The 14275-nt window shown below is 36.1% G+C and overlaps 1 protein-coding gene across 1 annotated transcript in view; it reads right to left on the bottom strand.

Annotated features, from left to right (window-relative positions):
* The window catches only part of USP24 (ubiquitin specific peptidase 24), a 201450-nt gene that overhangs the window by 88919 nt on the left and 98256 nt on the right, over positions 1-14275 (bottom strand). The window contains exons 13-20 of the mRNA XM_007956287.2: positions 13596-13703; positions 13084-13179; positions 12831-12992; positions 12384-12431; positions 6737-6844; positions 5942-6091; positions 5204-5335; positions 4248-4359 (exon numbers count right to left, since the gene is read on the bottom strand). Coding sequence (XP_007954478.1) covers positions 4248-4359; positions 5204-5335; positions 5942-6091; positions 6737-6844; positions 12384-12431; positions 12831-12992; positions 13084-13179; positions 13596-13703 — 916 coding nt within the window. The remainder of the gene's footprint in view (positions 1-4247; positions 4360-5203; positions 5336-5941; positions 6092-6736; positions 6845-12383; positions 12432-12830; positions 12993-13083; positions 13180-13595; positions 13704-14275) is intronic.

The following is a 14275-nucleotide window of genomic DNA, read 5'->3' on the forward strand; positions in this document are numbered from 1 at the left end:
AATATTTTTTTTTATTTCAGTTGGTTCTGTTGTGATGTCACCCTTCTCATTTATTAGTCTTGTTATTTGCATCTTTTCTTTCTTTTCTTGTTAGATTTGTCAATGGTTTGTCAACTTGTTAATCTTTTCAAAGAACCAGCTTCTTGTTTTGTTGATTTTCTCTATTGTTCTTCTGTTTTCTGTTTTGTTTATTTCTTCTCTGATCTTTACTATTTCCTTACTTCTGGATACTGTAGGTTTCTTTTGTTGCTCTTTTTCTAATTGCTGGGGTTGTTGAGTTAGCGTATTGATTTTGTTTCTTTCCTCTTTTTTGATGTGTGCATTTATTGCTATAAACTGACCTCTGAGTACTGCTTTTGCTGTGGCCCATAGGTTTTGGTAAGATCTATCTTCATTCTCATTCATTTCTAGGAATTTTTTTTTATATTTTACACTTTATTTCTTCTATTACCCAGTAATTTTTAACAGTGCATTATTCAACTTCCACATGTTTGATATTTTTTCCCCTATCTTCCTATTAACTGATTTCTAATGTTGTAGCACTGTGGTCTGAGAAATATACTTTGTAGTATATTTCATTTTTTTTTTTTTTTAATTTATTGAAGCTTGTTTTATGTTCTAACATATGATCTATTCTGGAGAACGATCCATGTGCACTGGAGAATAAGAATTGTGCTTTTGTTGGGTGGAGTGCTCTATGTATGTTATGAGGTCGAGTTGGTTGATTGTGTTCCTGAGTTCTTTCGTATCTTTGTTGAGTTTTTTTCTAGTTGATCTGTCCCTCCTTGAAAGTGCTGTGTTAAAGTCTCCTACTACTACTGTAAAGTTGTCTGTTTTTCCTTTCTATTCAGTTAATACTTGCTTCACATATTTTGGGGCACATTCATTGGATGCATAGATATTAATTATGGTGATGATTTCTTGGTCAACTGACCCTCTTAGCATCAGACAATGTCCTTCTTTTCTCTTATACTGTCTTTCACCTTGAAGTCTATTGTATCAGAAATTAATATTGCCATTCCTGCTCTTTTTTGGTTACTGTTAGCTTGGTATATTTTCTTCTACTCCTTAACTTTTGTTTTTAATCTTTGCATCTAAGGTGGGTTTCTTATATGCAGCATATTGATGGGTCTTCTTTTCTTATCCAATCTGCCACTCTCTTTCTCTTGGCTGGTGCATTGAGTCCATTCACATTGAGTGTAATTAGTGATAGGTATGAATTGATTGCTGTCATTCTATTGTGTTTTTTTGCTGTGGTATTGGTGATTTCCAAATACTTTTCTGAAATGAGTTCATTTTGTTATCTAGTGTTTTTTCTCTTTTCTTTTTTATTGTTGGTTTTATACTCATTAAGCCCATCTGTTTTCCATCTTTCTGGATTTGCTTAGGGGAATTGTTAATTTTCTCTGTGGTTACCATGCAGTGAATTCTTGTCTCTTTAATTTTGGAACAGCCTGTTCTATAAGGACATTGTCCTGTCTTCCTCTCCATTTGGAAGTTTTATATTTAGAACTTTTATTCTTTCTATTTACTTTGTTTGACTCCTTTGTTTCTTTGTGTACAATGTTTAATCAGCTTATTTTGAGCATCTTTTTCTGATTTGGTTTTTAAGTGTTGATGTCAAGTGTCCTGAGTTTAATTTATTGTTCTCCATTGTGGGTTCTCTATTGGAAGGACTTCCTTTAAGCATTTCTTGTAGGGTTAGTCTAGTTTTCACAAAATCCCTTAATTTCTGTTTGCCTGAGAATGTCTTGATTTCACCCTCATATTTGATGGACAATTTGGCTGGATATAGAATTCTTGGTTTAAAGTTCTTTTCCTTCAGTGTTTTATCCATGCACGGTTTCTGCTGAGTAATCAGAACTTAGCTTATTGCTTGTCCACTGTAGGTGACATTTTTCTTATCCTGGGCTGCTCAAAGACTCTTCATCGTTGGTTTTGGAGAGTTTGATTATGATATGTTAGTGACTTTTTCTTGGGATCTATCCTATATGGGGTTCGTTGAGCTTCTTGGACAGCTATCTTTTCTTCCATCATGATATGGGGAAAATTTTGTTAGCAAGTCTTCCACAATTTTCTCAGGTTTTTTTTTTTTTTTTTTTGCCTCCTCTTGTTCTGGTATTCCAGTGAGGGGTATGTTGTTTCTTTTCATGGCATGCCATATAACTGAGGTTCTCTTCATTTTTCTTAAATCTTTGTTCTGATTTTTCTTCATACAGGCTGGCATCAAGGGATTTATCTTCTAGTTGGGAAATGCGTTCTTCAGCCAGTTCTAGTGTACTCTTTTGTCTTCCATGTGTTGTCTAACTCTATAATTCTAATGCTCATCCTCTGGCTTTCTAACTGCTGTTTTTATATAAGTTCTGATTGTGTTATCTTGTTATTTTGTTCTTGAATGGTTTTCCTGAATTCTCTAGGGTACTATCTGTGTTCTCCTCAATTCTATTTGTGGTTTCCTTGAGCTCTTGCAGAGTTCTATACACATATCTTCTAAATTCCTTTTCAGACAATTCTATTGCCTATTCTTCTTCCATGTTAGATAAGTCTTTAGCCTGAGATTTTATTTCCATTGTCTTGTCCTGTTTTCTTTTGTTTTATTTGAGATTGTCTGTTGCTTCTAGGGAGCTCTGGTGGCATAGTGCGTAAGGTATTTAACTGCTAACCAGAAGGCTGGTGGTTCAAACCCACCAGCCACTCCTCAGAAGGAACACTGGGCAAGACATTTTGAAGTTGTTGTCTTTAACTGTTAGTTATGTATCTATTTGTTTCACCCTGATTTTATGTCTAAATATATTTGCAAGTATGGAGCTGCCGGGCTTTTGTTTGTTTGTTATTAATTCAGATGTGCTGGGTTGCTCTGCAGTTTTCTTTGTGTTGATGGAATCACTGTTGGGAGTGTGGATGCAGGTCTCTCTCTATTCCTCATGGAATCACTGTTGGGAATGTGGATGCAGGTCTCTCTCTGTTCCTCATGGAATCACTGTTGGCAGTGTGGATGCAGGTCTCTCTCTGTTCCTCATGAAGGAGATCTGGAGTTGGGACGAGAAGGTGTTGTGGTGGCTTAATGTGGTTCTTTTATTGGATAAGGCAGGGGAAAAGAGGAAAAAAGAGAAAGAAAAGAAAAATAACAAGGTTCCAGTAGTGAGTCTCCACTTTCCACATTTCTGTAATTGCTGCTGCCTCCAGGGCTTTGTTTTGAGTCTGCTTGGGATGGCTATCGATGATGTTTTGTCATCACTCACAGATCCACAGTTCAAAATTGGTAGAGACTCCAACGGTTAGGGAGCCGCTACTTTCCACTTGGGTCAGAAAGTTGCAAATACCCCTTGTACCCTGATTCACTCTGTGCTAAAAAGCTGTTGTGGAAGAGCTGAATTCCAGCCTTCTGCTGTGAACTTGTCCCAGGGCTCACTTACCCGTGGCAAGTTTCCTCCCTTCCCCCTCTCCACTCTGAACTCAGCTGCAGCCTGAGCCACAGGGGTTTCTGCTCTGTTTCTCAGCAAGGTTATTCATTTACTCAGCTCAGCTCCAAAGGCTACTGTCAGAAGTTCCCAGTGTGGGTATTCCGAGTCCCCAAAGTGTCCATGGGTTCTATGGTGCCTCCCTGTTTGTTTTTTTCCCTCTCCGTAGCTCTTCCCTGTATTGCTAATGAGTTTTCCACTTCTCCACCTCTCCATCTTCCTGCTGGAGGGCAGGTTTGTTTATTTTTCTCAGCTGTTTACTCTGCTTTTTTCCTCTGTCTCCACTAAATCTGGCACCCACTTACTGTTTATAGCTCCAGAATCCCTGCTTCTAACTACTACACCTAGTTTTTCAGGAATTAAGATGCTAGAGGGAACAAACGGGTGGGCTACAGGTACGACGCCATCTTCCTCTGCCAGTATGCAAATTATCTCAAGTAAAAAACTCAATTTTGAAAAGATCATAAAGAGGATTTCTATATATTTACAAATTTTTACCTTAATGAATCGCTTTTGTACATTTTGCACTTATGGAAAACCAGTTTAGCAATGTGATCTATCAGGCCATATAATTTAAAAATTAATTATAAGATACCATTATGTAAAAAAACAGTTTATCTGTGTATATAAATGTAGGTATACACAGGTATATCTTCATATGCATAAGAAAAAGTCAGGAAGGATTCCAAACTGCTCAGTTGTTTCTGAAAAGTGGGATAAAAGAGAAAGAGAAGAATAAAATCTGAGCTTGAAAGAAATAAAAAATAATTTGATGTTTTTTCTTACCATTCATAGTGATTTCATATGACTCCAATTTAAGAATTTTCTCCTTGAAAAGCTGCTGCTGAACATCACTCTCAAGATCATGCTGCCCTTTTGTAAACCATTCAAAACACATCTGTGGATTAAGACAAATATTACCCTACAACTAAAATCCATTTCAAGCAAACATGTATTCCAGTCTGGGGAAGTAAAGGAAAATTATTTTGAATACTTCAAAATTTGTATTGCCAAAATACCACTTGAAACTGAAATGTTTGGGACCCTGGAGCTAAATGAAGCAGCTACTAGCAATCTTTGCCCCTTAGATAATGAAAAAATATACTTTTCACTAAGTTTTATATTTTAGCTTTGCCATTAGCATTAATTAAGCCTTACTCTGTGCCTGGCATTGTGCTAGTCATTGGCACACAGGTAATCCTTTCAACAACCCTACAAAGCAGTTAATATTATTCTGTAAAATGAAATAAGGGAACAGATTTACAGTTGGAAAATGTCAAAGCAGGTGTTCTACTCTGGGTCAAACCTGTTTCCAGCAGTGTAATGATAATTTTAATAATGTATCTGGGCACTGATTCTTTCTTTAGTGTGACTAGAGTATAACATCATTACAGGTATTCAAAGATTTCTGTTGGTAAATAAAAATCAGTTTTATGAAAAGGAAAACAATTAAAGTTAAATCCAGAGCTTATTAATTGTACTCTCTTGGCTAAATTTGCTGTTGTATCCAGAACGGAATCAAAACTACCAAAAAACTCACACAGATACTTATATCATGGATATACATATATTATATAAAATATTCTTCTAGCACTTAGAGTTGCTGGTGTATTTGTAGAAACATGTACTTATGTAAATTGAAAAGTGTATAGAAATGAAGAAAGATGTGAGACACATACAACACACATAAGACATTTAAGTTTCATTGCTGTCTCACTTTAGCCACAATACCATCTTCTTACCTCTCTATCTAATTCACAAACATCCTGGCCAGTCACAAGACATTCCCAGATTTCCTTGGCGCGATTCCAACCCAGATACAGAGTAGCTTCTTGCAAGAAAAATGCCAAAAATTTTAAATGTGCCTCTAAATACTGCAAAAAGAAATAATGCTAGTTAACTCCAGCCATTCAACCTACATTAAGAAAAAGCTTTAAAATTTTATAAATAATGTTAATGACTGTTTTCTCATCTAATTTAAAGTTCAGTACATGTGAGAAATTGGTTTACAGTAGGCTGATGGTACAATGTAGGTATTAGCTACTTCAAATCTACTGCAAATTCAGTTGATTTTAGATATCAACAAAATATATTTTCACAATCTCCAATTAAACATCATAAAGTCACAGCTGGTGAGTTTTTCTAAATTTTTTTTAAAACAAAATTATTATCAATTAATGTATTTGAGAAACAAAACTCATTATCCGCAGAATTAGTTATTATTTCAAGATCCAAGACAAAGAAAAGGTGTTTATTTTTATTGTTATCATACGCAACTCTTAAGTAATTTACTGAAAGGCTTAACCACAAATATCATTTTTCTAAAATTTTATTTTGAAGTAATTATAGTCAAGATACACAATTGTTCTATCAATACAAAGCTACCTCATGCTACTTCTTTCTAGTCTCACTTAACAGGTATTAATTTTATACTTCAAGTGCAAAAATGTCAAATGAAGCAAAGACACAATGCCTGATACCTCCCGGTAAGTGTATCGGCCATCCACCAGTGTTGAACCAGTTAGTCCTCCAGGTCCAGCCACAGCTGCTGCAAGTCGATGACAAGCTATCAAACTTCCCGTTACCAATTTGACTATTTCAAAATTTTTCTTCAAATCTTGAATAATGCTCTTGGCAGAAATAACAAGAAGAAAAGTAGTATGAGAATTTACAGTTATCCTTGGTTTCATACAAACTTCTATCATAGGATATAGTCCTAAGTAAGGGACAGCAAACTTATATTTCCTATATAAAATAAAACCAATGTGGTGTGTACACTTACTAAGGAATTAATATAACCTCTCTGCTTATTTTTTTGCTTCTAAAAGAGATTCCTTTTCTTTTTTTTTAAGAAAAAAGTCTTCTAAAAGAACTATTTCACTGCCTGTATACTTTTCCAAATCTTTCTTCCAAATGTACTATACTGAAGAAGCTCTAGCTCCTAAAGCAGTCTAATCTTTTTACAATGTAAAATAAACCTTTGAACCTCTTCTATCAAATTTCTCAAATACCATACTTACCTTTTAAAATTGCCTTATTTCAATAAATAAAGGTAATAAAAAGAAAATGACTTAGGGGTGTATCAGAAGAAAAACGTCATACAAATGAAAGCAGAATGATGTTCAAATTCAAAGTTATTAAGTAATGTAAATAAATTACATTAATAACCATGAAAATTTAATAGTGACTATAAAACTCAGTAATTTAAGTCTGTTTTGTTATTATAAAAGATAATACAAGTAACTGTATAAAATCACATAAAGCTATATTCTTACCTTGTCTTGCTTTTGATAAGTTTGTTTTATAAAGGAGCGGGTGATTTCATGGAGCTGACGCAAAGCTGGTACCACCCATACAAATTGAGGATTATTAAGCTGAGATGACTAAAGTTGAAAAGAAGTTACATTAATTTAAATTTAGAAATAAATGACAGACTAAATTTATTAGCTATAAAAAAAAATTACCAAGTCAATTAGGTTTTATTATTACACATTCTATTATTTTTCTCTTCACATACATAGCTCAATTATAGCTTATCTTCATGCACTCATAACTCAGTCTTTTACTTCTTATTCTGCATGCAATCTCCTAAGGCCAAGAACTGCAAACAGGAGTGGATGTGAAATGACAGTAAATGTACAGGGATACATCAGCAAAAAACAGATGACAAGGAATTAGCAACTTCAGAGGATAGATTAAGTAGCACAGGCTGCTAAGACATGTTGACATAAATAAAATAAACTGATGGCAAAAGCTTAACTTGGATAATACTGAACTTGCTGGTAAGTAAAATGGAATAAAAATAGGGCTTTTTATAATTATATGATTAAGATACCAATGATATGACCAAGATACCGACAGTGGTCTAAATACTAAAGGAAGTATTCATGATCTGTTTGCCTGTCCTAGTTTAAACAATTCAATAAGAGACAATTCCATTTTTATGAAGTATTAGAGCCACTTTATACTTCTCCTGACTTTACAGACTTCAAAACATTTTCAAGTATGTCTGCAAACTGGTACGTGCAATCCAGATCTTCACAATACAGACTTGGAAAGTCTGATGTTCATGAACTACTCTAAAAAGAGAAGTGTTTTTTAATAAAGAGCATTTTTCAAACAGTGAGATTTTATAGGATACATCATAAAATCTGTTAAGAATTTTAGATTAAACACTGTTAGTTGACTGACCAAATACTATTAGTTGATTGACCAATTATTAAATTTTTAACTAAACAAACTGTAAAAGTATTAAGTCTTTAATATTTATTTTAAAGGCAGGTTTTGTTTTCTAAAAGCTTGTTTTGTCATAACTTTCTATAAGCTCAAGATGCCTGGTTTTGGGGGGGTCAGGACTTTTTGGGGTTTTTTTGCAGAAAAGAATCTACTAAATATGTAAACATGAGAAAGCTTTTGCTAAAACAACGTTTTCCTTGCCTCGAAGAGATTAACCAACCAATCAGCAAATAACGAATTTCCTGGATTCTAAGACACAGGTTTTACAAATTCTAACATTTTTGAAACTGACACTTCTTATAATTATGTCAAAAGAAATTTACCAGCCACTAGGCATAGGAGTAAGTTTTGATGTAGCTGTCCTTACCTGAATTAGTGCAAAATTAGCTGCATACAGAAGGCACTTATTGGTTCATCTACCTGTCATTTTAGTTGTTACTTGGTACAGGTAACACCACACAAGGATGGATTTTTAACTAAAATTTCGATCATTAATTTGTTATTTACAAAGATTACACCTATGATATAGCACAGACTTGGCTGCTGTGTCCATCAATACAAATAAAAGCAAAGAAATCTGCCAGTAGTCTCAGACTAAAGAATTTTTCAAAGCCAAGAGAAGTTGAAGTGACAGACTTATACACTATGAAGGGCTACATCACTCGGCACTAGATGTCTCTCTGTCCAAAGGTGCAATCTAATTCAAAAGAAGCTGTTTAACTTCTAGTATACGTAACTCAATTAGGGAAAAAAGAAGCTTGAGTCTAATGAAACAGGAGAAGGACATGAAACTCCATATTCTTCAAGATGCCTCAAAACTATACACTCAATCTTAAAGATTTCAAAAAGTCAAAAGCATTGTAATAGATAATGAAAAGCAGTGTGCCCCAGTGAAGCTGTGCATAAGAGGCCAAAAGGAGACTTAAGATTTGAACTGACTGACTCTAAAGAAATAGGATGCAATTGTAGTGGTAAATACAATCTACTATTGGTTGGTAAAATTAAAATGGACAATTTCCACAAACTTACAAAAAGTGCGATACTTGTTGCAATCATTGGCATCTTAGTATCAGAGACATAGGTATAAAGGCCAACTACTTGTGAAATTCACTAGACTATTCTTGCTATAATATATAGGTTGCAAAATGACAATGAGCAAAACTCTAAGACTGAAATCAAAACTGTTATTTTCCAACAGGATTACAAAAAGTAGGATGTAAACATAAACCCCTTAGCAATAAGCAGATATATTACAAAGTATTATGACCAGTTAGTCAATTATGGTTAAATATCCGTATTGCACATTGAAAATTATCCTTTGACGGTCACTCACTATACAGTAAAATTAAAATTAAAAACATAAAATTGGAATTTAAGAATTATATCTACAATAGCACCCCTAAAATTAGCAAACAGGAATAATATCATTTATTCCATCTTATGCATGACTTTTATGCTACTTAGAAAAAAAACCTTAAATTACTCTTCTCCAGTAACAAAAGGGACTCCCCCCAAAAAACCAAAAAAAAACCTTAGTCAACAATTAAAATGAACATATCTGAAAATGTCATGGAGTTGAGAAAGAGTTAAAGGGATGTCCAAATTAAATTCTTAAAATTAGATGAAACCCTGTCAACTAGTTTTGCCTGCAAACTTACACCTAAATTTTCCTTATTCATCTGTTGCTAAATGACTGCCTAGTCCCTTACTGTTTTCAGTGATGAGGAACTCACTCCCTCAGGAGGTGACACATTCAATTTTCAGACTATTCTCACACAAAGTTTATTGTTCTATCAACTGAGATGCGCCTCCCCGTAACCTCTTAGAAGACTCCTTTGTAACCATCCTCTAAATATTGGAGGAAAGCTTTCAAGTTCTCTCTCCTCAAAGCTGAACATTCTCACTTCCTCATCTGTTTTAGTTTTCCAGATCCAGCCATCTATCTAGAATCAAAGCATAGATGTATGTCTGGGAGAAAAATATTTTAAAGTATTCTCCTCCTGTACTAACTAATATAACTGTGAGACTGTACTGAGGATATCTTGTTACTTTTATTTTCAGTTACGTGTTTTGGCAAGTAGAGGCCCCTCAACTATGGGTAAGTAACATTTTAGTGTCCTTACAGGGTGAAGGGGAGGCAGTAAGAGGAAGGGAACCGATAGTTACTTAAAGCCTGCCAGGCACTGTGCTATGTGGTCTCAAGATAACAACTTAAGGAATATGCAAACACTAATTGAATAAAAATGATTTTTTTTGGTTTAGTAGTTTTTTGGGGTAGGAGTACATTTAAACTGTTTATTGAAGGAAAAAAAGAAGTGAAATAATAGGGAAAGGGCCGGGGGTAGACAGTGGAAGGTATCAAGGAAGCAAAGGAAAGAGGACCAAGGGAGCCAAGGGTATCCTGGCAGAATCTATGGAAATAAAAGTCAGAATTTCTGAACATAACAGTGGCACTTAGGAATTTTAGGAGTGTCAAAAGCAGAGGGAAGGGGAATCAGTTGGGGAAGTAGAGGTAGCTAAGGGTGGGAGGGAAGTAACAGGTGGGTGATCTTGTCTTACCCTTTGCTTAGTTTCTGTGTAGCCTGGCAGGGAGACATAATCCCCAGTCAGCCCACCTTGCTGCCTGGCAGGAAAGGGCATAGCACAGAAAAACACCTTTAGTGGCAGTATATAATTCACCCCCCTGCCTGGAGCCATATCCAGGGGGCTCTCTGATCTTCCCACTGTCCCCCTACAGCAACGTGCACTTTAAGAGAACATCGTGAAAGCACTTAATAAATGAGAAAGTGCTATATAAATGCAAGATACTATTATTTGGAATGAAATAATGGCACACCAGAATTTCTTTACTGGGAGCAGTGGGGAAATTAAAAAATGGAAGAATATTTACGTCTTACAAAACGACTCCAAAAATATCCCTATTACTTTTTGGGAAGTTTTGTTATAAAACAACAGATGCAAATGGGGTTGACTACAAAGAAGAGCAGTGAGATGCAGTGATGCTACCGCCTGGAAGAGCCGAGTAAGGCTGAGCTACAACAGGAAGGAAGAGAAAAGCGTGGAATGGAGTTTCTGGTTCCAAAAGCCATTTCCCTAGAGGGAGGGAAAAGTCCCTTCAGCTTTGACCATCACAGCAATAAGAAAATGTATCTATAACTGAGAAGAAAAGGCCATTTTTCTGTAGATACCCTCTTTCCCGTTTTCTCTTGGGATCCAAACTCCTTTAATAACTCTGGATGAGTTTCAATCATTAAGACTGAGGCTGCTAAATTATCTGATTCACTGGCTGAGAAAACTGGAAAAATTGAAACTTCAGTGAGAAGAAAGAGAACAATGGTGCTGAATTAAAGAAGTAATTCCTCATAATATGACCATTAGCAGCTCTAGTCTGTAATTACGTTTAAAATCTCTAAAGCTAGGTTTATACGTAGAAAACTTACTTGATCAAATTTTCAACATCAAAAATATCAAACACAAAGTTCTTCAATGCCCCCAACTAAACTTTATGACCAATTGTAACAAAGGAGAATAAAAGCCCATTGAGTCACCAAAGCCTCTTTATGAGAGTCAAGAGTCTCTGAAAATACCAATTAACATTAGCAGTATTCAAGATCCTTTAAAAGGAGTTACTAATGTAAGCCAAGGTGCATGTTTTACCAATTAAATTACTAAGCTACCAGCTACTTTACCAAAAAAACTGTTTTTAGGTTAATGAAATGAAATTTGGAAAATGAAATCCCTCCCACTGCTTGGCCTTGAGTCTGGTCAGAGCAACCTGAGGCCAGAGTCATGAGGAGGATGCAGCTTTGATTAGGGCAGCTGCAAAGACGGAAGTACTAACCCATGGGGCTGGCCACTGTGATCATCCTACTCACAGCAAACACTTGAGGTTTAAGGGCCGGAGCAACAGAAGAGCTATAATCACTATTGCTTCATCACTAAGCATCATTTCCAAGCACTGTCCACATGTTCACTATAACCTGGAGGGCAGAGTCTCGAAGAGCAAAGCTTCCACAGAACCCAGTCCCTCTTCCGATCACTGCCCAATCCCATCTTATAAAATCAAGCCCCAGCAACATTCAGTAACTGCCTGAAGAATTACTTTAGGAACGAGTCTGAATCAAGCACCTGAAAAACTACTACGTGCCAGCCCTGAGCTAATTCTCTTTCTCCTTCTTTTACTCCGGTAATGTGCTTCCATGTCTTCCTCAGTGGGTATCATGATTACTCAGAAATCATTAAACTTATTAAATAAAACTGTATATTGTGGATTTAATTTAAAAGAGAAAAAGTAAGTTTCAATAACTACCCAAGCTTTAAATCACAAAGCTCCAGTCATAAACAGATACTAAGGTTTTATATGAACGTTAGGAGCTCTGGTGGTGTAATGCCTAAAACATCTGACTGCTAACTAGAAAGCTGGCTCTTCAAACTCACCCCCACTCCTTGGGAGGAAGATTGGGCAATCTACTTCCATAGAGACACTGCCTCAGAAATCCAAGGTGGGGTCGCTTTGAGTCAAATCGACTCAATGGCAGTGAGGTTTTTTTTTTTTTTGGTGTCTATGAATGTTACCACAAGAAACACTAAATCATATCCTTATTTTAAAATCATGATGCAATTTATCAAAGAGAATTGTTAAACTAGTAGTATACCTTGAACTTGATTTCACCCACAAATTCTTACCTTGATTCCATCTTTCTTGTTTTTATCCAAACTTGACCATTCTCCAGGCTAGAAATTCATTTTAAAAGAAATGTAAGTGACATGGTAAAAACAGTACCTGTAATTTAACAATCTCATGGCTCTAATATAAGAGCTTCCAGATAGGATATTTAGTTTAATTTACATGACAGGGGAAGGAAATTACTTGGCTCTAATTACTCAGGCAAGGAGCTCTGGTACCACAGTGTCTAAGGCATCTCATTGTTAACCAGAAGGTTGGTGGTTCAAACCCACCAGACACTCTGCAGAAGCAAGACTGGGCAATCTACTTCTGTAAAGATTTACCACCGTGGGAACCCAGTGGGGGTCGCTATGAGTCAGAATTGACTTGATGGCAGTGGGTTTTGTTTTGGTTTTTAATTACTCAGGCAGTTTTCTTCTGACAACAAGATTAAAGATAAAACTGACCCTTTTAATATCTTCTATGCACTTGACAATGTAGCTCTTCTTGATTGTTTCTTTCACTGCATATGCGTCACTAAGAATTGTCAGATGCTCCTCCAAGGCTTGCTGAATGAGGCTACTGGGCAGGGTCGGAAGATGAGCCAGTTCCCATAGCACGTCTAACACCTAAAATTATGCCACATATGAGGAACCAGCCAATACACGAATAAAACTACTTTAAATATTTGTACTGGAAAAATTCATTTGATTTTCCTGCCTTTCCAGAAGTGGTTTCAAAGCGAGCTTCCCGGCCTATTCGTCCTATCAGGCTCAGTAACTTCTGTCTTACTCTATCACTCTCAACCTCCCAGCTCTGTGGAATGGAAAAGAAAAAACACAAAAATTGTTTCACCTTTCAATTTTATCAAACTGGCAAAATATGCAAAAACTTTAAACTTGAGCGAAAAGAGTTTAACAAGTGATACATTTGAACACTGCTAATTTGGAGCCTTAGCATAGTGCAAACAGTTAAGCACTTGACTACTAGCCTAAGTAAAGGCTGGCAGTTCAAAGCCATCCAGAGCTGTCTTGGAGGTTAGGTCTGGAGATCTGCTTCCGAAAGATCACAGCCTTGTAAATCCTAGCGAGCAGTTCTAGCATGCACACTTGGGCTTGCCCTGAGTCAGAACTGATGCAATAGCAACTAGCAACGATTTGGAGGGGTGGACACCTCAAAATCAGCTTATTTTAGTAAAATTTAATAGTAAGCTATTTTGACTGAACACATACCTTCTGAATGAGAACAAACAAATGATTAAGCTGATCTGAGTTAAATTTCACAGCTGCTGCAGCAATAATAGTATGAATATTCTCAATCACAGTTGATGATTGTCCCGACTAGAAGAGAAGCATTGGAAAAAGTTAAGTAACATCTAAGTCTTCTTCCTGGCAATCTATAGTAGTAAAAGCAAAAAAGTAACAAAGATAAATCAATTCTACATGATTCAGCATGTACTTGTGTGAAAACACTGAGAAGACTAACTGAAATAACTAACCATTATGAATGGTTATCAGTTGGCCTTATTTAAGTTCCTAATAGCATTAAATCTTTCTAACAATATAAAATAAGGTACTTTGGTGGTACAGTGCCTAAGGTATTTGCCTCCTAACCAGAAGGCTGGTGGTTCAAACCCACCAGCTGTTCCATGGAAGGAAGATGGGGCAATCTACTTCTGTAAAGAATTACTGCCTTGGAAACCCAGTGGGGGTTGCTATGAGTCAGAAGTGACTCAATAGCAGTGGGTACCAGTGTAAATCTTTCTTTCAATATAAAATAAACAAAACCAAACTCATTGCCCTCAGTCAGATCTGACTCATAGTGAGCCCTCCTTGGGTTTCTGAGGCAGTATCACTACGGAAGTAGATTGCCCAGTCTTCCTTCCAAGGAGTGGCTGGTGGGTTTGAACCAC

Source organism: Orycteropus afer, unplaced genomic scaffold (assembly GCF_000298275.1).
Source record: "Orycteropus afer afer isolate SDZICR_OR568_19922 unplaced genomic scaffold, OryAfe1.0 scaffold00600, whole genome shotgun sequence".
In the NCBI taxonomy this organism is placed as follows: Eukaryota; Metazoa; Chordata; class Mammalia; order Tubulidentata; family Orycteropodidae; genus Orycteropus; species Orycteropus afer.